At 35.0% G+C, this 25,990-nt stretch overlaps 1 protein-coding gene across 1 annotated transcript in view; it reads left to right on the top strand.

Moving 5' to 3' along the window:
* The window catches only part of LOC136026932 (cation-independent mannose-6-phosphate receptor-like), an 82,306-nt gene that overhangs the window by 46,152 nt on the left and 10,164 nt on the right, over nt 1-25,990 (top strand). Inside the window, exons 9-12 of the mRNA XM_065703776.1 lie at nt 1,692-1,886; nt 15,968-16,111; nt 22,995-23,174; nt 24,694-24,796. Coding sequence (XP_065559848.1) covers nt 1,692-1,886; nt 15,968-16,111; nt 22,995-23,174; nt 24,694-24,796 — 622 coding nt within the window. The remainder of the gene's footprint in view (nt 1-1,691; nt 1,887-15,967; nt 16,112-22,994; nt 23,175-24,693; nt 24,797-25,990) is intronic.

Here is a 25,990-nt window from a genome sequence, read left to right as displayed (position 1 = left end):
TCCCAAGATGTGAAGCTGAGGATTGAGATTTCAAGATCTTGGGGAAAGTTTCAAGAAATGGTTGTCCTGGGATGTATCTAAGGTTTTATTTTGGGTAATGAGGCTTAATCCTGGAACAGGCACCCCTGTAGGTAGGGTCTTCACACGAGTATTTCCTCAACACTTTAAAAATTCCAAGTTTTCCGATTTGTCTGCAAACCGTAACCAAGACCCGGTGATAAATATATATCTAAAGAGAAGGTTTTATTTCTGGTCACAAGAAATAATATGGGGCTTTTTGTCGCCATTGCTATTTTTTGCAATGAATAGGCATTAATAATCGGCCAATGTTCTCTTTCTGGACTTCGAGGGTCAATAATAACACCGGCCCAAATGCTCGGGCTTGGCCAGTTTTAACGTATTTTTTCTCAATTTTTCCTGACAAGGGCTCTTTAAGGGACATACGCAGGGGATGGGGATTGGGGCCATGGTACTTTCCCCTGACATCCTAAATTGTATCGAATTCCCTGGCATTTTCAAAAAAGAAATTCCTGTTTACACCTTTTAGAGCATTGTATATTTATTTCGAATGGGATAAGTCATTCCTTAGTCTCTCTATGTGAAGCCAAATGTCCAATTTTTTTCTTAACTTCGTTAGAAAGTAATCCTTTCTCTGACTGTTTCTACACTTTGGCTTTTAGGGAACCTGAAAGGTTTAATCTGTTTTGATTATAGGTATTTATTTTCAATACAATTAATTAAATTCTTCCAAATGAATTCATGTTTTTGTTTTTGCAATTTTACCGTCTCTAAACTTCAGCAGGATCGGTTGTAAATATGCTATTGCAATGATCAAGTTTGGTCTGTTTTGGGTCGAAAGTTTAGAAATTAAATAATAAAGTATTCCTCTGTAATTTACCAAGTATTTAACTAACGAATATTATCTGTGCAATAATGTTATACGACAATGTTATTGAGTTTATTTATTTTAATAAAATTTAATTATTCAATTTAGTTATTTCATTAATCTTAATTTTTTATCATTATATTTTGTTATTTTTGTTAATCCTAGTCTAGTACTATATAATTATCTTTTAACTTCTTATTATTTCATTCCTAATTTCTTGTTCCATTATGGTGCACAACGATGACATTGAGTCTAATTATTTCAATAGATTTTAATTATTCAGTTTAGTTATTTATTTAATTTTTTTTCAGTATTACTTATTATTTAGTTGTAATTGAATTATTATTTATGTAATTATCTTACTCGATGCTAGAATATTTCGTTGATACCAATTCAAAATTTCTTTAAACAAATATTATATGTCCAATTAGGGTATACGACAATGGCATTGAGTTTAATTGTTTTATTAAAATTTCAGTTATTAAATTGAGTGATGCAAATAAGCTTGATTATCGAATTATCTAATTTTGTTTATTTTCTAGATATAGGTAAGTTCGTGATAAATTCCAGAGTAAATGCGGAAAAGTGATTTCTAAAACAAAATAAATAAGAAACTAAATAAATAAAAAAAAAAATAAAAAATAAGAAAATAAAAAAAAACATAAATAAGGAACATTTGCTTGAATTAGTTTCCCCTGTGAAAAGAAATAATGTTCAAATTAAAACAAACGTCGTCATCTTATGCCTTTTTTATGTTAATTTCGCAAAATTTTCACTTTATTTGTAGCTAAATATTCGGTTTTAGGTATTATGCCATATAGACAGTGTTGGAGGGCACATCGATTTGACAGGCCTAGCCCGAAAATTTGTCGGCTATACAGTTACAAACGATGAAATGCCTGAAGCAAAATTTCAGCTCAATGTATGCAAACCACTCTTAACGGAGTCAAATGAGTGTGATGGTGCAGCTGCATGCCTTACCTTGAATGGCAAGATTATGGTAAGCGTAAAGAATAATTGTAATAGGACAGACAGTTTTACTTAATAAGAAAAAAGGTTATTAAAGTTATAAAGATTATATAATAAAAGGTGTGCTTATGGAATATAATGTTATGAAGTAAACCAGCCAATACATATTCTTTTTATTATTAATTTTTTTTAGTCTATTTTCCAAGCTACATCTCTTACCTTGAATTACTTTGAATAACCTTTAATAAAAAGATAATGGTAAGTTAAGAGATTGCTTGTAAAGGATAAATAGGATAAGTTATATGATAAAATGCAATCCTTTAAAGTTAAACCAGTTAAGATGGTGAATGAATGCGCATGTGTAAGTAAATAACCCCTTCTGATCAAGATGGTTTGTAAAATCATGGTTCAATTTTAGTATTTGAAGAAAGACACAATATGACAGAAGCAATCTTTAGAAGTGCCTGCTTTCTGAAAGATGCAAAGAATACTGTTTAAGTATTCTTTATACTTAAACAGAATACTGCATACTGTCTGAATCAGTATATATTCAGAGTTCAATGAGTTTAAGTCTTGCTTGAATTGGATATTGCCTGTCTGCATTCATTTCTGTGAGGTCGTAATTTATTTCAAGAATTAGGTCAGTGTAAATCTTGTCTGACTGGTTTGCTTGAAACCTCTACAGACGGGTTCTCTGATGCGCTGAATCTTGTCGTATGATTTTCATTAAGCTTCTATGACTTTCTGATGTGTTCCCTTCTTTTCTAGAAAGTAAGACTTTTTTATGACTCAGAACGCTCTTTTCAGTATGATACATTCTGGCTTTGCTTTGTTTATTCTGACTACCAGGATTTGCTTCATACAGAAAGAAAAATATGAAAGATTTTCTTTCAAAGGAAAGTTTTATGAGTCTACTGCTCTTTAGGGGCCTCCCCCAGCCACTCAGCGTTTTCCCAGGTGGCGATAGGGGAACACATTACAAATATCTAGGGTACCTCGTTAGTTGGCAAGGATCAAGGGTGGACTTGTCCCTGGGGGTTCATAATAGAAACTGGGGCACCCTCGCCCGGGGCCATAAATACAGGTGGAGGATGAAGAAGCCCTCTCAAATGTACGTTCAACAGGGCCCACCGGCGCGTCCACACGTCTCATGAGTTACAAACGTTCTCCCAGTAATGGGTTAAATTGAATGGGGACACACAACACCATCATGGTAGGATCCTCTTTAGGAGGACAACTGCTGCAAGACGTAAGATCCAGATCTATTTACAACGGCCTCTGCAAAGGGCTGCCTTGACTCTTTCAGGGTACCTGCAAGACTGGGGAGCTTACGGTCAATTTTATTCCCACTAGAAGAGTGGTACCCCTCAAGGAATATATAGTCGTGTAAAAGACACATTATTCGCACGGGATTCTGATTAATAAATATTTCTTCTGAGCTTGGTCTGTTTTGATGGGCGTTTTCGGGCCAAAAAACCTCTTCCTAGCTAATTTATCTACTATGCGTGGCCTCCCCGTAGTAGTAGAATATTTGTTGACATGACTGTATAATGAGTCGGAGGTGATAGACTTGGGACTTTTTGTGCAGGATTTCGACTCTTGATGATATAAGAGCATCCCCAAGAGCTGAAAACCATGTTAATACCAAGATTGGCCCCGGATTGCGCAAGGCCTCCATTTATACTGGAGGTCCCAGGGACTTCTTGCTGTCTGGTTCTAAGCTGACTGAAGCGCTTCGATGTAGACTTGAGAAGATATGTTTATCCCTGTCCTGCACTGGCATCTGAGATCATTGCTTTTCCTGAGGCCAAAATAATTTCAATGATTTAAAAAACATGGTTGTTAGAACTTGGAATGTTAGGACTAGGAATTAGGAATGTGAGAACTTGGAACGAGTATTGTATCGACATTTTGACTGACGAATTCAGACCAATCGAATTGGACTTATTAGGAATTTCAGAAACTTATATCCCAGGGGTAGGAAGCATGAAATTAATTGATACAGAATTTTTTTTTTTTATAATCAGGAAGGATTTTTTTATAGACAGGGAGTAGGGCTCATGATAATTAAAGAAGCTACTAAGTCTTGTTTAGACTCGGAAGGTATTAATAATAGAATAGTAATTGTTCATTCTATGACTAAAAAATTCAGGGTATAAGTTATAGTAGTACATGCCCCTATTGAACTGACTGATGGAGATATTAGTGAACCAGATGAATTTTACTTACAGGGGCAAATAGACAGGGTCCCAGGTAGAAATATGGTGTTTTTACTACTTGTTATCTTCATTATGGCTGGTGAATCTTAATTTTCCGAACTTGATTATGAGGGAAAGTATGGATTATAGAAGAAGTTCAGGGTGTAAGTTATAGTAGTACATGCCCCTATTGAACTGACTGATGGAGATATTAGTGACCCAGATGAATTTTACTTACAGTTACAGGAGCAAATAGACAGGTTCCCAGGTAGAAATATGGCGTTTTACTAGAAGATTGTAACGCCCAGGTCGGTAGAAATAGGGATAAATGGTATCCTAGCATAGGTAAATTTGAAAATGGAAAATGGAAAAGAAAATAGTAATAGCTACAGACTTTTGCATTTAGGTGCCGTAGGTATAAAAATGGCCATAAGTTGACATGGTATTTATGTGATGGTAAAACAGCAAAACTTATGTTATAGTAAACCGAAGACTGGTAGGATCAATACAAGATACTAGTGTGTATAGGAGTGCTGTTTTTGATGTTAACAGTAAAGATCATCATCTAGTAGTGTCTAGGGTTATTTTAAGCTGAAATTTGGCAAGGGTATCTACCTCCTGGGCTATGAAGTTATGATTTTGACAGACTCCAGGATGAGAATTTGAGAGAAACTCTCCAGGAACAGTTGAATACTAAACTTGAGAGTTTAAAATTTGACAATGTGTAAGTTGGTTGGAATAGTTTCAGAAAACAATTGGTGAAGTTACTGATTGTGTCTTAGGGAAGAAAGTTAAGACAGCAACTAGGGATATTAGTGAAAAAGCTTTATATTTAATACAGAAGGAAAGGGGTTTGTACAAGAATTATCTGAGTGATAGATCTAATGAGAACAAAAGAATGTAAAGAAAGTGGGAAAAGCATTAAAATATGAACTAATGAGGTGTGAAGTGGAGACCACGGATAAAATTGCTGAGGATCTGGAAGATGTAGCTAGGCGACATACTGTTATGTTAATAAATTGAGAAGGAGTAGTCAATCCGGACTTGCCTCTGTTGAAGATAGGAACGGGTCCACAATTAGTGATAAGGAAAGAGTTAAAGAGACATGGGTGAAACATTTTGAGAATGTGCTAAACTGAGATAGAGTTGCAGGAAAAGATATAGAGGAAAATTAAAAAAAAAATTCTGATACGATGGATGTGAAGGAAGATTTGTTTTGTGAGGAAGAATTAGCGAAAGTTTTAAAAGGATTAAAAAATAATCAGGCTTCAGGTGCTAATAGTGTGGTAAATGAGTTTCTTAAATATGGTGGCTCTAAGGTTAGAAATAAGTTACTCAAGATAATTGAAAATGATTTTTGAAAAAGGGGAAGTACCTAATGTTTTTAGGAAAATCATAATTAAACCGCTTTATAAGAAAGGTGATAAGAGTGAGTGTCGTAATTATTGAAGCATTAGTCTGGTCTCTGTAGGTAGCAAATTACCTAGTAATATGATACTTTTTAGACTGAGAGATGCTGTACACAAAGCTTTAAGAAAGGAACAGTGTTGCTTTAGAAAAGGTAGAGGATGTGTCGACCAAATTTTCACTTTTAGGCTAATAATTGACAAGTGCCTTAGTTGTCAAACACCTTTGGTCCTCAGTTTCCTAGATTATGAGCAATTGTTCTATTATGTTGATAGAAGAGCTTTACCAAAGGTCTTATCCTTGTATGGTATACCAGACAAATACACTAAAGTGATTAGTGCTATGTAGGAGAATAACATTGCTGCGGTTAAGGTAGGAAATGAGGTTAGCAGCTGGTGTTCTATCCCTGTTTATATGGATCATTATGGTGGACTTTGTCCACCATAGGAAACGCAATGGGAGCACAGGAAACGCAATGGGAGACCACAGAATCAAATACGGAGGAAAACTCTCCTGGGCCTAGATTATGCTGATGATTTAAGCATTCTAGATGAAAGTACAAGCAAAATGAATAAACTTGCTGAGGTTTTGCGAATTTAGGGTGCTAGAATAGGTTTGAAAATTAATGTTAAGAAGACTAAAGGCTAGGAATAAATGAAGATGAAAAGGTGACATTGGGTAGCGAAAAGAATGATCAGGTGGGCACCTTCACTTACCTTGTTAGTGTTATTAGTAAAGACGGTGAGAGCAGTGAAGATGTTAATAGTAGAAAAGCCCAGGCTCAGGATGTTCTTTCACAGCTAAAAAAAAAGTATGGAAGAATAGGAAGATAAGTCTGCAAACCAAAATTAGAATATTGACAGGTACAGTGATGACTGTGGTCAAATTTGGCTCTGAAGCATGGGTGCTCCGAAAAGTGGATAGAGATTTACTAGAAGTTTCCCAAAGAAATTGCCTACGGATTGTTCTGGGTACCCGGCTGACTTACCGTATTTCAAACACTAGGCTCAACGAAAAATGTGGTTCATTCCCACTTTCTAGGGTTATAATGAAATAAAGATTGAGATAGCTAGGGCACATTCTGCGGAAGAAGGATGACAAATCGTCGAAGATTGTCCTTCTCGCCCAACCGTCGAGAGCTTGACGCAAAGCAGGTCGTCCTCGTCTGGGGTGGGTGGATGTCATAAAGAAATATTTAAAGGAAGCGGGAACTTCCTGGGAGGGTGTAAAGAGGGAGGCTTTGAATAAATTGGGATTAAGGAGGAGCGTGCGTAGCTGTGTTGGCGTCAGGCGCCTTGGTGCTGCGGTGAGTTGTCAGTAGTAGTAGTAATGAGTGACTTAACTTGAACTTTGATTGATAATCAATTACCTGAAGTTATTTTTGGTCTGGTGACTTTGGTCGAAGCTGGCTGGAAGATGAAAGAAGGTGATATTATATTCGCACGTTTGCATAGATTTCCCTGGTAACCGGTTTGAATATTAAGTGAATTGACCCCTTGTATGAAATTTTTGGCATTTACCAATGGTGATAGAAAAATTGCAAGCGTTTTCATAGAGGACCTGATGGATTTAAAAGCAAATAAAACGGCTTGTGTGGCAGACAAACACCAGTCTATAAAACTTGTTATGGAGATCCTGCTAACAACCCGGATTGGTACAAACAGACTGCCTTAACTCTCGGTTTGCAGCCTAAAATAACAGTTAAAATGGAAACTCCTGTAAGTGAGATACAATCTATGAGCAACTCAATCAGCGCTTTGTCAAAAGTAACATTACAAAAGAAGTTTTGAAAGTAAAGCTGACTCAGACTAAACTTGAAAACATTACCGAGTCTGTTTATTCATCGGTTACGCTCGAGTTAAGGTAATTCTGGATAAAAATTATTTTTCGTCTCCTTGCTCTAGAGAAAAAAATGGACTCGCACAAATAGGAATTGCAAAACGTACCGAAGGAAATAGATCTTGTGATCAAAATAATAAATCTTTGTCTGTCATCATCTATAACCTACCTGAGCCTGAATTGAACAACCACAGCCCAAATAAAACTCAAAAATTAACCTTCAAAATCCTCTTACTTGCCAGGGAAATAATAAAAATCGGCCAAAACTTCGCGGCACGCGTACTTTCAAGTTCAAGTTCCTTTTATTACCAATATCCATCCATTTATAAACAAAAAATATCCCAAAGGGCTCAATGGCCCGTTATTTGGGAAAAAAAACAACAAAACAAAACATAAATAACTATTAATTACATTCACACTTAAAATATATTTAGAGTCTACTCACCAATCCTCACCCGAGTACAACCGGTCTCCGCACCACCTACTTACAAAAAATAAATAAAAAAAAAAAAATATATATACATCGAGGATCCAACACTCACACCACCCAAATCTAAATAAATAAATTCAATCTAAATAATTAAATAAATAAATTAAATCTTGATAACTAAATAATATAAATAACTGATCAATATTATAATTTTTTTTTTTTTTTTTTTTTTTTTTTTTTTTTTTAATTAAAAAATTCTTCAACCGTTTCTTGAAGGATCCTATGGTACAGGACCGTCGAATCCCAACAGGAATGGAATTCCAGGCACGTCCGACAGCAACTATCAGACCAAAGTCCGAGCGCACTGCAGGGGTGGATGGCACTAGCACATCATCCTTGTTTCTAGTTTCATAAGGACTGACATTTCGAACAATTTCAAAAAGCCCGGAAAAACTTGATGGAAGGTCTCCACGGAAATACTGAAACGCAATGAAAGAGAGGTGTAATGTATGAATATCTTTAATCTTCAGAAGTTCAACAGAAATATGGGTGGTAGACTGAAGAACTTTTGCTGCTTTCAGTTGGAGATTATGTAAAGGTGTAAGTACAGATGGAAATGTTGACATCCACACTGACGAGCAGTAGCATAAATAAGGGTAAATAAGAGAGAAATATAATAGACGAAGGATAGAGAAAGGAAAGACTCGCTTCAGCTTTCGAATAATTCCAAGGCCTCGAGAAACCTTTAATCTCATTGACTCAGTATGCCGTTTGAAAGATAGATTTTCATCCAGAAGTATCCCAAGGAATCGAATAAACCGGTCAGCTGGGCGGGATATGGATCCTTTAGATATTTTAAGCTCTGTCACTGTAGGGCAGCTTTTGCCTAGGCGGGAGAATATAAGAAGAAACGATTTTTTTACATTCAAAGCTAACGAATTTGCATCAAACCAACGTTATATGCTTTCTGTCATCAATTGTAGCGTAAGGATAAGAGACAATTCATCAGGTGCTGCAGCCCCCAGGGTGGTGTCGTCGGCGAAAGCAAAGAGTTCTTCATGTTGACCAGGCGTATCCAAGGCTCCAACCACAGCATCTCCTTTCTGGCACGAATGACAACAGAAATCAGATCGTGGGTTGCTAAATAGTCGATAGAGGTTGTTGACATATATGAGGAAAAGCGATGGCCCAAGAACTGAGCCTTGTGGCACTCCATATTCGACTGGAATATGCTCATCAGAAGCTTCAACTGCAATGGATCGGCCAGTTAGGAATGAAGAAAACCAGGACAGAGCTTCTCCACGAACACCTTGATGCGACAACTTACCAATAAGTATCTCGTGTGTGAGGCTGTCAAAAGCTTTCTTCACATCAAGGAATATTGCCGCAGGGATAAGGCTGAAGTCTAAAGACTGTCGTACAAAATGAAGAAGCATATTACATGCGTGTTCTGTTGAGCACTTCTCCCGAAAACCAAATTGGTGCCGATGAAAAAATTTCTTCGCGTCTAGGAAACTCAGCAAACGCTTTAGCATAGCCTTTTCAAATATTTTAGAAAAGACAGACAGAAGAGATATAGGCCTATAGTTCTCCGGGTCCTCCCGGTCACCTCCTTTAAATAGTGCTATCACTCGTGCCAACTTGAGACGCTGAGGGAATATTCCGAGCTTGAATGACTGGTTAACTAAGTGGCACAGTGGTGTAATAATTGAGGGAAGAATCTGTTTGATTAATTTGGCCGGAATTTGGTCGAATCCAGATGAAGAATTTTTCAATGACGAAATTATTGTTATCAGTTCCTGCTCCGTAACTGACTCAAGAACCATTGACTTTACACAGGAAGGACCGAGGAACTGCTTCCAAGTTCTAGAACTTGAAGAAGGAACCACACCTAACGCCGTTGTTTTCCCAACCTCAGCAAAAAATTTAGTCATCTGATGTCGTACTTGGTCTTCATCCAAGAAAAGCTGATTCTGAACACTAAGTGATTTAGGGAGCTTTCTAGGTCTTGCCGATGGTTGCGTAACTTCCTTAATTACATCCCAAGTTTTCTTAATATTTTTGCCGCAATCCGCAAACCTTCGGGAAAAATATGTAATTTTAGCTTTTCGAATCAGAGTTTTAAGCATCTTCCGGTATAGTTTAAAAGTCTCTAATTTAGCATCACTTGGTCTGTTCCTATACTCTTTCCAAAGGTTCTGTTTTCTCTTTATTGACTTTAGTATTCCAGCTGTAGTCCATGGGGCTATGGGTGTTGATCTCTTAGAAAGACTTGGTTGGGGTGTTCGGCAATGGTGGATAAATTTCTCCTTTACTGTTTCATAAAAAAAATCAAAAGCCTTATTATAATTTTCTAAGCTCACCCTCTCAGGTATTGTAAACTCCCATGACGTAGTGAATAAATCATCTTTGAGCTTTTCGATGTTTGCTGGTGTATATCGGAATCTTGGTTTATTATCAGGGGCTATTCGGCGGGCAAGCCGGGGGAGTGGAAGTAAAACTCCTACTGGAAAATGATCCGATGTATTTGATAGTAGCACTTCATTTTTTACAGAATGTATAGATGAGAACACATTGTCAATTAAGGTTGCAGATTGGTTTGAAATTCGTGTAGGGATATTTATACAGGGAGTTAACCCAGACGAGATTACTAGTGCCAGTATATCACAAGCCTGACTCGATGACATATCCATCATGTCAGCGTTAAAATCACCCATTAAAATTATTTCTGCCTTTTCAGACAATACATTCCCAAGAACAATCTCTAATATTTCCATAAATTGTTTCATTGATCCGCTTGGAGATCTGTATATTTCGCCAATTATTATCTTTTCATTGGAGCTAGTAGCCAATTCTATGAACAGAGATTCAAATACCCGTTCAATGTTTATAGACAGATCATCTCTTCTTACAACTGCCAGATTACTCAATACATAAAATCCTAGCCCCCCCCTTTTTTGCTATCTTTCTATTTAGAAATATTGAATTATATCCGGGTATATCCATAAGTAGCTGGTTCTTTTCATTTAAAAAAGTTTCACATAAACCAATAATTCCAGGGCGAGAATTCTTACATATAAGCTGTATATCATCCAGGGAAGAATTCAGCCCTTGAGCATTCAAATGCACAACCCGGAGGACATCCTCCCACCGAGCCCCAACATCCCATAGCCCAAACTCCTCCACAAAATTACTATCAATAATATTATCTAAATTTTCATCATAATTCATATTCGGTGTTCTTCCTATCGGGTTATTCAAAATTTCATTAAAATTTACTCTACGACTTTCATATTCATCTAATTTCCTTTTCGTGAGATTAGCGTCAGTCCTCGATGAAAACTCAATTTCATACATTACTACTTACCAATATAGGTGATGAATAGAGACCACGCTGTAGTCGAGTGAACACGGGTGACGCAGACATCCTAATGACAGCAAATTCATAAGGCGAAGGCACGAACTTGAATTTTTGCTCTGGAACGGAAAAATATTTACAAGTAAAAAAGTAGAGAAAAGAGTAAATAACATGGAAAGAGAGAAATATAAGAAAAAAATATATAAAAAAAGCATAGATACGCACATTGCAAAAGAAAGCAAAAAAGGAGTAAATAGAGAAAAGGAAAAATAGGACAATAACTAAAAAAAACACACACAGATATGGACGTTGCAAAAAAAGAGCAGCAAAATTGCATCCCCTCACTTTACTGAGGCGAAAATACTCGATAGTTTACGTCACGCGTCAGAAGCACCATCACTAATAACTGCAGATAAAACCAAGGCGAGGGGGTCATGGCATGCATCACTGAACTTAACCCAGTTTGAGCTAGAAGTTTTTTTTGTTTCTAGCCATAGTTTAGTACCCTGTTGCATGACTTTAGTTTGAGATACTTTCTCAGCGGTTACTTTGGAATTTCGAAGCTTGTAAGCCGTACTCAAAAGTTCTTTCCGACGCTTTGCAAGTTCAGATGGTAGGTCATTACTGATGCTCTTTCCTGTGCCTTTTAGACTACCAACACAAGCCATGATCCTATCTTTATGTCTAAGATTCAGAACAGAGACAAAAATAGGGTCCGAAACGGGGCGAGAGTTCGAGCGGGAAGGGCGCTTGGTCTTGTTTCTAATTCTGTACATTACTGTGAATTTTATATCCTTCGAGTTTTGTACTGGCATTCCTGATAAAAAGTCGTGGACTGTCTCTTCAATATTCTCACTATCCTTATTAGGAATTCCGTGAATCAGCAGATTTTTGCGTTTTACGTACAATTCCGTACTCAAACACTGTTCTTTAACCGCTATAATTGCATTTTTCAAATCAGAATTCTCTTGTTTCAGAGCTGAATTCTCTATACGAAGATTTTCGATCATTTGCTTTAAGTCATCCATACGCTCGTCGAAATGCTTTTTTGTGACCGACATCGTTAATTATGCAGTAAAAATTCGCCTCCGTAAATGAAATTAGCAAAATGACATTTCAAAGGGACTTACAGGCATGGGCATTAATACTTGAGTGTTAAATCTCAAGAAACCAAGCAGGTGAAAACCAGCGACATACCCGTTTGGAAATTGCTCAATACGCTAGCAATTGCCAATTGCAATGTTTAGGGGCTAAAAACAGCTATTGACAATCTGTGTACAACGCTAATCGAGTCCAAGGCCTGACAGAGACTTTGATGTATATCCTATATTTTTTTTTTTAAATTAAAGGGTATTCTTTCCATACCTGCAATCGTAGTAGTATGCGAAAAGGTGGCTTAGGCGACTATGTACGAAGTGACTTTTCTATGTCGATATAAGACAATGTCTTTTTTTGGGCGGGAAGGGCTACTTGAATCACTTGTTATACGATTTTGTAAAGATTACTACTACTACTACTATCAACTCACTGCAGCACCAAGCCGCCTGAGGCCTAGCCAACACAACTACGCACGCTCCTCCTTCATCCCAATCTAGTCAAAGGCTCCCTCTTTACACCCTCCCAGGAAGCTCCCACTTCCTTTAAATCTTTCTTTATGACATCCTCCTAACGCAACCACAGACGACCTGCTTTTCGTTTAGCTTTGGACGGTTGGCAGAAAAGGACAATCTTTGGCAATCTGTCATTCTTCATCCGCAGAACGTGCCCTAGCCATCTCAGCCTTTCTCTCACTATAGCCCTAGAAAGCGGGATTGAACCCCACTTTTCGTATAGCCTACTGTTTGAAATATGGTCAGTCAGCCGGGTAACCAGAACAGTCTGTAGTTAATCTCTCTGGAAAACATCTAGTAAATCTTCATCCACTTTTCGAGCGCCCATGCTTCAGAGCTATATTTGACCATTGTCATCACTGTACCTTTCAATATTCTAATCCTGGTTTGCAGACTTATGTTTCTATTTCTCGAAACTTTTTTTAACTATGAAAAAAAAAAAAAAAAAACACCCTGAGCCATGGCTCTTCTACTTTTAATATCTTCACTGCTCCCACCCTCCTTACTAATATTGCTACCAAATTAAGTGAAACTTTCCACCTGATCGGTCTTTTTGTTACCCATTGTCACCTTTCCACCTTTACTTTAGTCCTTGTGCAGAGATAGTGGAGAAATATTACTTGCAGTTGTAAATAGACCTCCGAGATCCCCAGTAGCAGAGTCGTTAGTATCTATAGGGAATTCATGTAATAAATTATTTTTTTTAGGGTGCCATCTTTTGTAGATGGAGATTTCAACGTCAATTTACTTGAATTGAATAATATTGGGACTTTAGAATTTCTGCCTGCTATTCTATCGGCTTATTTTTTTTTTACCTTCGATTACTATCCTATTACTATCCCAACCCGTGTAACTTTGCTGAGTGCTAGGCTAATCGATATTTTTGCCTCAGATATGGTAAGAGCGAGTAAAATTTTCGGAATACTTGTTTCTGCGGGTTCATATTATTTTGAATTATGTTTCATTAAGTCTACACCAGCAAGAATTTGATAATGGCTGCAGTTTAAAGGCAACCAGCCATAACCCTCGATGAAATATTTTTAATTTTTCCGCAAAAAATTATGAGAAACTAAAAACCTTTCTTTCAAAGGTACATTCGGAAGAGGTATATGAATCGGATGACGTAGCAAGTGCATATTCATCATTTATTGATAAAATTTTTCAAGGCAGGGATTCATGTTGTGTGGGAAAACCGAAAGATTCGAAAAACCTGTCTGTCAGGAACCACCTTGGTTCACTACTAAGATGAAAAATATGATGAAATTGCGAAATTGCCTCTACGTAAAGAAAATAAAATTCTCCTCCTTTTAAAATAATAAACTTTATAAGGAATAACGGGATGTGAACAAAAAAAAACGAAAATTAAAAAGAAATTATTCTTATTCTGTTTTTAATTAAATAAGAATACTATACGAGCAGCATAGAAAATAATAAATGGGATAGTTTCACCTCATAAGAAACGACAGAAAGAGAAATCCCAAATGTTATTACCTTCCTGCTTCTAAAGCCAGTTTAAAGTAACTCATCTGACAAAAAATAAATAAGAAAGCAGAAACGAGAAAGCAAAAAATATCGTGTAGATTGAACTTCCGAATAGTTTTTCAACAACCTCTTAAACTGCCGTTTGTAACAAAGGAAAGTGGACGTAGTCTAAGAAGTAGTCTTGCTGCAAGGTCAAGAAGAAGAAGAAGATCATGTAAATCCTTGCTTTGGTGCTTTATTTTTATTATTTTATTTATACTAAATTACGGTAAGCTTTCAAGCTTGTCGCACAAGCATTTTTTTTTATGAAATAAAAAAAAAATTAATTTTTTTTTATAAATATTTTTATGAAAATAAAATTTCTCTATGAGATAATAAAGTGTACCTTCAAGATGTTCATTGCAAAATTTTATTTTTATTCTACCTACCCTTGACATTATTCTTGTTGCGTGCCTATGCTGATAAAAAACTGTTTTAGAACTTTATTTTTGGATTTTCTTCACTTTCTGCTTCAAAATTTTCACCCGTTGTATATCTTTTCTCTTTTCAATTGCTTTTGACTAGAAAAGAAGTTTAATATAAAAAATAACTTTTCCTGGTTAAAAAATTAAATAATGTGTGAGGAACCATCAGTAAATTCTTATAAAACTTAATAAAATTCTTATATAGAAGAATAAAATTCTTTATATAGAATTCTTATATAGAATAAAATTCTTATATAGAAGCAGCAATAAGAAAAAAAAAATGCACTTTTCGAGAGACTATATTCAAGATTGTTCTTATCCTCCAAACATTCCAGAATTTCCTGTTCGCAAATTGGCTGTCTCTGGTGCTCCAACCAATTGTTGGATAGTAGTTATTATTAACGCTCAATGTTCAGTTTTTGTTGGTTAACATCCAACATGTCAACACTTAATCTACTGAGTCAAAATTTTTGCATTTGTCTAGACTCAACTGTCAATACTCAATATTTTAAGGCTCTATGTCTATCTGTCACCACCTTTCTCTGCTTTTGTTGAGCCAGTTCAGGTTTGGTGTATGATAATGTTTCTTGTCTACGAATTTGGTTTCTGATGTATATTCTGGGTCTTCCCTTATAAATCTTGTAACAGATAAAGTGTTTGTGTCATTAAAATTTGATTTTCGTTTTTTTTAGATTTTTACGCATTTTACTGATTTTTTATATTCAGTATATTTTGGGGATAATTTGGCTGTTTTTGGGTTTCGGGCGTGTGTGTGTGTGCTAATCTTCACATTGGAGCTACTTCTTGAAAATAAATTCCTGCTTAAAATTTTGGCTGAATAATTCAAATCTCACTTTATAAACGCTCAATTGCTGAAGGTGACTACAGATCATAATTTAAATTCTTGTCGTTAATATTTAGTTGAAACATTTCCATGGCTAGTATTTCACAGTGCAGGTTAGATTGGTTGCATAATAAGATTCGTAGATGGTGTTGCAACCAGGCTATGGTATGTAAAGGTTTGTGCGTTTTGAAACCTGTATAGTTTAGCAATTATGAGGTTGGTTGACAAAATACATGACGTGACATATCATAGACTGTTGTATGGTTTATAAACATAAGCCATAATGAAATACATGACATACATGACATGACAAAATATTTTATTACAGCATTGACAAATTAGCTGTGTAAACTGTCGTTAGACCACCAATGGGCTTTCTTCTACATTGAGAAACAGATATCTGTGCATCTTATTACGCTTAATTTTTTTGGAAATCTTTGAAAGGAAAAGTTTTGTTTTTCCTTATAATTTTTTTTGTAGTCCATTGGAAGGGCTGTTTCTTCCCCGGTGGCTGTAGTGGGTGGAGCAGAATTACTCTATACACATGGTGACCAATGTGAAGATGACAAGAATTACAATTATTCAACTCGGATTAAGTTTAGATGTGACGAAACAAAAACTACGGTAAGATATTTTCTTTTTTTATAAATTATTTCTAATACCACATTGGCTCAACATGAAAATACGAGAAATTGTTGGGAAAAGAGGTGATTGACCTCATACTTCTGCCTCTTTATTTCTTTAGTTTTTTCGACAAAAATTCTTTTCTTTTATTCAATAAATAAACAAAGTTTTAAAAAAATAGTGTAGGCTTCAAGTAGACGCTACTTTTGTGACAAAATATAAAATTAACGCACAACGCTAAGACTGTAAATTTGCACTGTAAAAAAAAATATATATATATATATGGTCTAAAACACGTGAAAATAGCCTAAATTTACTTATATTTAAAAATTATGTTTGCTAATACATTATACGGGTACCCCTGTTCCCCTCCAAAAAATGTGTCCCAACTTTCAGTAGACTTCATATTTTCGTTTTTAGCTAGAGCCAAATAAAACCGGATCATATTTAGTTCAATTTCTGGAAAACGTCATATAGCAATTTGAGAATTCCAGGGCTTTTCTTTAGAGGACATGTTTGGGATTACTGTGATGTAAATCTTTTGATTTTTTGAAGCATAGAGCTAAGTTGTCCATATCTCTCTTAAAAATAACTGGGATTATCTCTGAACCCTCCCCTAATGACTTCCCTATTTCTAACTATTTTCCTCGGACTTCCTGGGTATATTACAACCTTTAGGAAGCCCCGAAGAAAAAAAAAACGGATGAGGCTAAAGTTTTCGATGTCAAGTACCCATTCAAGATCATTCATTAGAACGACTCCATGGTCTCTTTGCATTCCGTGCAGCCATTTTCGGAACAGGTTTGAACTACAAGAGGTCACTCCGTCTTGCTGGTACCTGACTATCATTACAAGTAGCCATTACTAGCCGACGATCCCTTTCCTGCATGTCTCGCAGGGTATAGCTGGACAGTAACTCCGCTTACGTACATTCTCCGTACATCCGCTTGCGTACATCCTGGACACTGCTGGATTGAACCCCTCTTCCTCTTGCCTCATGGGATTCTCTTGCTTCTATATTATTACTCTAAAAATGACAAGAAACACCAAACGTTAGATGGCATTGGTGATTTTCTTCGACGCTAGCACCAGTTTCCTCGTGTATGTGTTCTTACATACGTACTTTTACTCTTTGCTCTTGACTTGCTCAACTGTAGACTGGGAGTGGCTTAAACCACTTTTGGTCCACTTGGGAGTGGCTTAAGCGCTTTCAATGGCTGCAGAATGATACTTTTTAAAGTATTCGAACTGTCTATGTTTTCTGCTCTGGTAGGGGGCTTCTCACAGAAGGGCAGATCCAGGATTTTCTTTAGCGGAGGGTGCATACTAGGTTGCTTCGATAAACTTGTCAACAAAGAAATAACAGTAATTTAAAAGGAACCTCGATAATCTTGCGTCGTAGTTAGGTAGTGGAAATGGTCGTAAACTAAATCTAAAATCTGGTGAGGGTTAATTAATATGTTGAAGTTAAAATGGTGTAAAAATATTGATAAAAAACAATAAGCTATAAAAACTACCCCGCGATGAAAAAATAAAAAGCTGTTCACGATCTGAAAAAAAAACATGATATTTAATATTTTCTGTATAAATTTTCCCCTTTGCAATTCTGACCACTATAGCGAATGGGTTAAGCTTTGTATTGTAAAAAAAAAGGTCTTGAACCATCTTTTGGGATCATGCGTTGTTTGTGACATAGGTCAAACCATTTAGCATGTCGCCTAACTTTGTGGCATCGCTTAGTAATTATGACAGTAATGAAGAGTAGGAAATGATAATTAAGATACGACTTTTATGTTCATAAAATATGTATTAAACGTTAAATATTAGTTCTTTTTGGGGTGTAGCAAGAAATAGAACAAAGAATTAGAAATATATAGAAGACATTTAAAACAAGGGTTTTAAGTACAGGTATAAAGCATTAACTAATCATTATTTCTTTTTTTTAAATATTTTTTTAATAAACAGTGTCAACTTTGACGAGATATCAGCATTTAATAATCAAAATTTCACTTTTCATAACAACATAGTTTATCTTTCCACTTTTTAAAGTTTGGTATATTTTTCTCTAATTACAGATTTCACAGTTTATAAGAAAAAAGTCTATTTCTTTATTTCAACTCCTGCCATATCTATTTATTACACGGTCGATGTCTACCTAAATATTTCGGTAAACGTTTATAATGGCTAGTGCTTTCAATCTTAGAGCTCTTCGTTTGTATTTCCTCTTCTATTCGTCCTAAAATATTCGAATAAAGACCAAAATCGTCGGAAAAATATGAACTTCAATAAAGATGCATACATGCGTGTGCTTCAAGCTCAGTATATGAGTCAAAATATTTCTTAAAAAGCAAATAATTATGTGTTTGTTATTTTTGTATTTGGTAGGTATAGATTGTTGATTTAAATTCTCAGGGTTTCAAGTTGTGGTAGGTTTCTGATTTTTTTTTTTTTTATCTTGAGACTTCTAGATATTCAATTTAAACGTTTAAATCTCGATCTGTCTGTTGTGTACAAAAATAAAAAATTGAAAATCGGCTCAGATTTAGCATTAAGTAAGAGATTTGTCCTGTAAAAATTTTGATGTATAAATAATCAATCGATTAAATATGATTGGATGTCTTGTATTAAAAAAAAAGTATAAAAATCTTCAGTGGTATACGTAGCCATTTTATACAATGTTATTGACAAATATATGCAACCCCTATACAAAAACATAACTATATTTTGTGACTGTTTGGTATTAAAAAGGTGAGAAATTCTGAAATAATATTGTTGTTACATTCCATTTCTGTGGTTAACTCAAGTGGTGTGAATTTCCACTTTTTTTCAACATTTCATTAGTAACCATTTAAAAAAAATCTATGCCATTCCACTGATTCATAACGAGAAGTCAGACCCATCTATACCGGTTAGAAAAAAACACATAATTATTTGCCTTTTTATATAAACAATTTTTCGAAAATCTATTTTTCTTAAATGATTACTCCGACCTTTGAAATAGAATTTCGACTCATATTCTTAGTTTTAAGTGTATATTTACACGAGCCTTTATTAAAGTTCAAGTAATTCTAAAGAGTTTAGCCTTTACTTTAACGTTTTAGGATGAACAGAGGGGGTGATATGCCATATAATGCAGAGCTTTAATCAGATGAAAATAAGCAGTAAAGTGGCCACTATTTGCTCACCGAAATCCAAAACATAAATTAATAATGTTTTCTATTCTCATACATTTACTTTCTATTATACAAATCCCCTAAAAACAACATCGTTGCAAAAACCACCCCGCTTCGCAAAAAAAAGCAAACCCAAATTTATGACAGCCAAAAAAGTAATGGTATCAGTCTCTTAGTCTGTGCCATAGCAAGACTCGAAAACAAGTTTTTGACGGTAAAAAGAATTTTAAATATTTTTCAGCCCCGTTGTAACAGTACAATCCTGAAATATCATTTCGACAGCCAAAAGAAGTTGGGATTTTAAATTCCCCATCCTTGTTATTACAGAATGAAGATTTTTGCCTCCCAGTTGGCTTTTGTTATAATACGGACAGATTCCCTTCATAAATCTACATTTAATTAAATACTTTTAGGCGGTATGCGGCATCAGTAAAATCTAACAGAGACCACACAAAGTAACTGAAATTTTGTTTTAAACTTGTTTGTAAAAAAAAAATCACTCGTAACGACTAAAACTTATTAATAACTCAACTATTAAAAACCAATTACGAAAAATATTCCCAACCCCAAACATAGCAAGCGGTTCCAACCCCAAATCCGCCACTACGTTAGGGGGGCGCCTCTCCCACCTGGGTCTGCCACTGCCTTCTCACGTTTGAATTAGACTCTTAATTCGGGGTCTAGTTGTGCTCATACACATCTAATCATGTTCTAAAATCAAGGGTGTGAATATTTTAAATATATGTTTTGGATGCATGAGCAGTATTTAATATGTATTTTAAACATATATCTTTAAGTAATTACCCATTACTGATTACTTTTCAATTGATAGTAAGCCGTAACCTGAAAATTAATTCCTTCTTCCAATAAGATGATTACCACTGCTACTAGTAATAGCAACTCACTGCAGCACCAAGCCGTCAGAACCCAATACAGCAATAGTAACCGAAACTCTAAAAAACGGAATTTTGATATCAATAGATACATCAAAAGAATCAGCTTATTATGATGATTCCAAGTATACAAGATGCATCAAGTTTAGTGTTATCCATCAAAAGATACGAGTCTCAGAAAATTTGCCTTTTCTAAATGGGGGGGGGTACACCCCATAAAATTCAAGGTATCTTAATGGAAATCACACCATCAGATTCAGCGTGCCATAAAACCCTACTGCAGAAGTTTCTAGCTCCTATCTGCGAAAATGTGGAATTTTGCTATTTTTGGTAGGAAACAGATCATGAATGCGATTTTTTTTTCCAGGGATGGTGGTATCGAAATAATGGTCTAGAAGATCGGGAGAGGGTGCATTCGAGCGGAAATTAAAAGTTTTAGTGCCCTTTTTAAGTGACCAAAAAGATTGGAGGGCACCTGAGCCCCCTCCCATTCCAATTTTCTCCCAAAATTATCTGATCAAAATTTGGGATAGCCATTTCGTTCACTATAGATGAAAGATCAAATAATTGTGTCTTTACGTGTAAAATGACACCTCGCAGTCCGTGGGGAGAGGCCTGTAAGTTATGAAATTCGTTCATTGTTAACGTTTAGTATTTGTTATTGGGAAGTAAATAGACATTTTTTTTGTGGGGTGGGGTATGCTTGTTGGATTTTATATGGAGAATCCTTGGGGAGGGAGACTTATGGGAGGGGGGGGATGAACATTCCAGGGGAAATGTTACACTGGAGGTATTTGACAAAATTGCTATGCGAAATTCTTTTCAATTGTTTCATATTCTTTTTGCCAAATTTTTCATGTGGAGATGTTCCGGGGGAATTATCCAAGGGAATTTTTTCCGCGTGTTTGGATTTCTGGGAAGTAATTTCCACGGAAGGGGTAATTTCTGAAGTGATCAAGAAACTGATTAGAGATTAAAGTCTTATTCAAATGAAAGAATGCTAAGAAGAATTTTTCAGGCTGAATTGTCCGTAAGCAATTTTACAGGAAGGGGGTGTTCTCAGCAAGGATGGAACTGTCTGGAGGGAATTTGACGGGTGGGGGGTGTGTGCTTTACGGTGGAGGAAATATCCACGGAGGAGTTTTCCCTGGGAGAGGGTAATTATTTCATGTATGAAAGGTTGAAATACCTCAATACCTTGCTCTTTACGCTAAAGTTTGACTGTTTGTCCCTATTTTTTAAGAGCGTCTACTGAAACACGGGGCCGTTTAATTAGAATAGGAAGTTTTTTTTAAAGCGCTAACAGCTTTAGCGTAAAGAGCAAGGTATTGAAGAGGGGGCAACCCTTCATATACGGAATAAATCTGCCAAAATTATTCCGTATATGAAAGGGGCTGTCCCTTCCTCAACGCCTCGCTCTTGACGCTAAAGTTTTTATTGTTTTAAAAGCAGAGTTGTTACAAAGAGTTAAACTTTAGTGTAAAGAGTGAGGCGTTGAGCAGGGGACAGCCCCTTTCATATACAGAACAATTTCTGTTCAGTTTAAGTTTTGATGTCGCTCTTTGTTTAATTTTAATCTGGAGTGGGCATCTATTCAAGGAAAAACTACCCACTAAGCTAGTGTAGAAGATTAGGGGTCCCATACTTTGGAAGGTCTAAGTTCTTCCCGAATATGAGTAAACATTTTTGAAATTTCGTGCTTCCAAACAATTCATTTAGCTTCTAGTAGAATTCTTACCTCAAAGCAAGGATACCCATGCCAAAAGAAAGTGAATCCATTTTCAGCCCCATATTTAAAACCCTTTCTTTGGGGCAAATAGCCGCAGTCTTAAGTCCTACATTTTATATAAGGGGCCTTAATTCGGGGAACCTATTTGCCTACTTAAATAGATTTAATCATTAAATAGATTAAATGATTGCGCCTGATCAATATTTCCCATTAACAGTGTCCGTGATTCTAGTTTTCTTTTCCTCTTGTTTTTTAGATCTAGCTTTATTATAAAGCTTTCTTGTTTAAATCTAACTTTAATATAAAGCTTTCTTTTTTAAATCCAGCTTAAATCAAATAGTGTCAGTTCACAGACTACTGGTAAAAATTAAAATTGAGGTAAAGGGATTCAAAAAAATCGCAAAATGGTTGAATCACACGATAGGTATAGGAAATCATTGTGAAATTCTGAAAAGCGTCTGATTTTCAAGGGGACCATGAGCCTAATCCCCCCCCCTCTGCTACATATTTAGAGGAATAACTCGCCCTTTGATATCGGTTTTAGATACATACGCAGCATAAGGCAAAGTTGTGGTTCAAGCTATGTTTATTAATTGTTCTTTCCTTTGAAGCATCAGAGTAAAGTATATGTTTCTATTTCTTTATTGAATATTATATTTATTTGATCGAAAATCATAGTATTATGTTCATTATAAACAATATATTCATTTTTATATTTTGATTTTAATAAGATTTACAATCTAAAAAATCATATATTTATTTCACATGTTTTTTATGATTGTATTTTCTAGAGAAGACCTAATTTGGATCGTTATTGTAAAATCGTCAGTATATTTGTACTATATATTTATTTTTGTATATTAAGTTTATAAATTTCTATTTAAAAAAATTAGTCTACTGATTCTACGTATTTAGATTTTGTGTTGTCTATGGAAGGCCTATTTTCAAACGTTATTCACATGATTGTCAGTATACTTTCATTTATCATTTCGTTTTATATACGCTTTATCTATTTTATATTTTAAAATGATAAGATTTGTATTCTTAAAAAAAATTACATTTAGTTCACGTATTTTTGGGCATTCTAGGGAAGGCCTACTTTGGAACGCTATTCACATGATTGTCAGTATATTTTCGATTGGCCAACTAAGCACGCTTGTCCCCACGCAAAGAAGCTCAGAGATGTGCCAACCAATTGCGTTCTAGAAGACGAACTTTATGACAGGCAGCTGGATCTTTCAGGCCTCAAATCTTTGCCGGAATTCAAGGTAAAAACAAAGGAATCAGGAATAAAAAACAAATCGAAAGAAAAAATGTGTTTCTTAAAATAGCATAAAGACTAAAACCAAAGAAATGGAATACGAATATGACAAGAAAAGTCTTGAATTTTTCTTTAAAAATGGGGAAACTGGTAAAAACTACTACAAAAAAAATTGAAAATAAAACTGAATGATTTGGATACAAATTTCAATTCAATGGTTCAATGGCCAAGCCTTTGATCCTGAACCAAGAAAAAAAAAATTGCTAAGGATTTCTGATAACCCCAATAAACTGTTTCCTATATGAAGTGTATCATTAAGTAATATGAAACAAATAAAAGAAAGTAAAAGATAATAAAAAATTTAAAAAACAGCAAATAAAAGAAAATAAAACAAATAAAGGACAGCATATATATTGTGGATCGGGGTTTATTAACGAGATATTACTTTATTAATGAGTTTATTAGTGAACTTACTTGGAATTTGGCCCTTTGAATATCTTACCAATGCTTAGTAGCGTGCCTGTAATAAGTAATACGGCAGCTTTGACAATTAATTATATTCCGTATGAACGTAAAACTTACCGAATTCGCTAGATTAAAATAAAGCACATTATACAGTACTTAATGCTGCGATGCATAGACCCAAAGGCCAAATAAAGGCATATTGTTTTTTTGTTTTTTTTCTTACACTAAAGAGCTATTTGATGCTGCATTTATGTATATATCTCCTCCGAGAAACTCGGGGGGGGGGGATTATGTATAAGACTCCTCCGAGAAACTGAAAGATGTAGGCCTCACAAGCACGTTTTTGTACTTTGATCCCCACTCCTCACATCTGTATAAGCCTTGACCTTGCTACTGTGCACAGATACATACACCCATATTTTGATACACCCTCATAAGAAATAATTTTGCAGTGGCACCATGGTAAGCGCTCTAATGAAGATTTCTTCGGAATCGGAACAAAAGTTTCAAGCATGAGTTGAGAACCAACATCCACTCCTTATAGTTCTGTATACTATAAAGAGACACAAAATCTCTTTAGTGAGCATTTGAAATGAAAGCATAGCGATAGTATTCTTAGAACTATTTGAAACATTCTAGTGATCGATGTTTTTAAAAATTTGATAGGCTTTTTTTCTTTTTCTGTTTTTTTTTGTATCATAACCCCTATCTTCTCAGTGGTACAAACATCTTTAAGTTCCAAAATTAGTATTTATATTTATGTACCACCTACACTTAAAAACAAACAAATTAAAAATTGTCACAGTTTTGACTTAGCCATAAGTCTGAGAAGTCATATCTGATCAGGAACATATCAGACAAATATATCTGATTTCAGGGCATTTTACAACCAATTACCATAGTATCTGTCCAGCCATTTTGCAGGATGTCCTTCCATAGTAGGACGGTTATAACAAAATTACAGATGCTCAACATACTTCTTATTAACTAAAAAATCCTCTGTTTATCTTAAGTAAGTCTGTTGTTATTAAGTTTAATTTATAATTTTTTATATATTTTAGAATCGGAAAATATGCACTGTTGAATCGCGAAACTCTGTTTATGAAATACTCCCTGAAACCGTTGTCATCACGCAAACTACCGAAGAAATATGTAGTACAGGAGGTAATTGTTGAGCGATATTTCATTGATTTATTTCTAGTTTTGATTCTCCTTTTTACCTTTTCTTTCTTCTTTCATTTCTTCTGGAAATAAACTGGAAATGTTATAGTTACAAAAAAAAAGACTTTTTGATTTGGATCTTTTTTATTCAATTCGGATTTATTTCATCCAGAAATAATAGCAAATATTGTATTTCCATAATAAATTTCAAATTTCTGAAAAAAGATACATGATTGCAATTACTTGTAAAATATCATTTTGTTAAATATAAAAAAAAGGATAAGAGAACACTATTATTCAAAATTGTTTTCTCTTCCTTCATTTTTTCTCTATTTTTACAACTACATTGTTATTATCCTAATTTAGTGCTAAAGAGCTAGACTGCTCATGATTTTCTCTCGTTTTTAATTATTGATTATACTTCACCATTTATGACGTATGATTTTTGGGGCTAGGTATCAACCCATAAGAACAAAGCAAACCATAAAAAAAGAAGCAGACTACTAATTTTAAAAAACAAACATAAGAGTATTTGAAAAAAAATATACCCTCAAGCTGGTTTGACTGTCCTAAAGAATGATGAATTGGCAAGAGTCGTAACTTTGGAGTGTTAACATTTTGTAGTATTATCCAGCAGAATTAGAAAAAATTGAAATAAGTTTTATTTTAGCGTATTTAAACTTGCACTGCAGTTAGACTTCTACGGTTGCTTTGACTCAATCGAAAGTTTCTGAAAGCAGATGTATTTTTTTTAAAGCTTTTTATTGTTTCTAAAATAATTAGAGCTAAATGCGCTAAAATAGCTAGGCTGGTTTGCAAAATATACTTTTGTTTTAAATAAACTCTACAAAATGTACCTGTTGTGCCCTTTTCGCTAATGAGTTTTGTCCCCCAATGAGAAAAAAGTATAAAGGAGATAAAACAAGATAAAAAAAAACTTTTTGTTGAGATTTTTATCATTATTTGTCTGATTCTGCTGAACAATGCTAGATGGGACTGGTTGTTCTGTCTTTTTCTCAGTGACAGAATTTAATGTTCTCGAATACTAATTTCTCATACAGTTTGTTTCGCCCTCTCATTAATCCCTTTGAAGCTATTTTTAGGAAATCATTTTGAAAAGTTAATAAAAACACCTCTGTCCATCTCGTCAGTTCTTTACAGACTTTTCTTTGGTTGTGGCAATGCCTACCTTGATAT

Source organism: Artemia franciscana, chromosome 5, assembly GCF_032884065.1.
Source record: "Artemia franciscana chromosome 5, ASM3288406v1, whole genome shotgun sequence".
Lineage (NCBI taxonomy): Eukaryota > Metazoa > Arthropoda > Branchiopoda > Anostraca > Artemiidae > Artemia > Artemia franciscana.
Note: the sequence above shows the minus strand (reverse complement) of the source record. Positions and strands in the feature narration are given on the sequence as shown.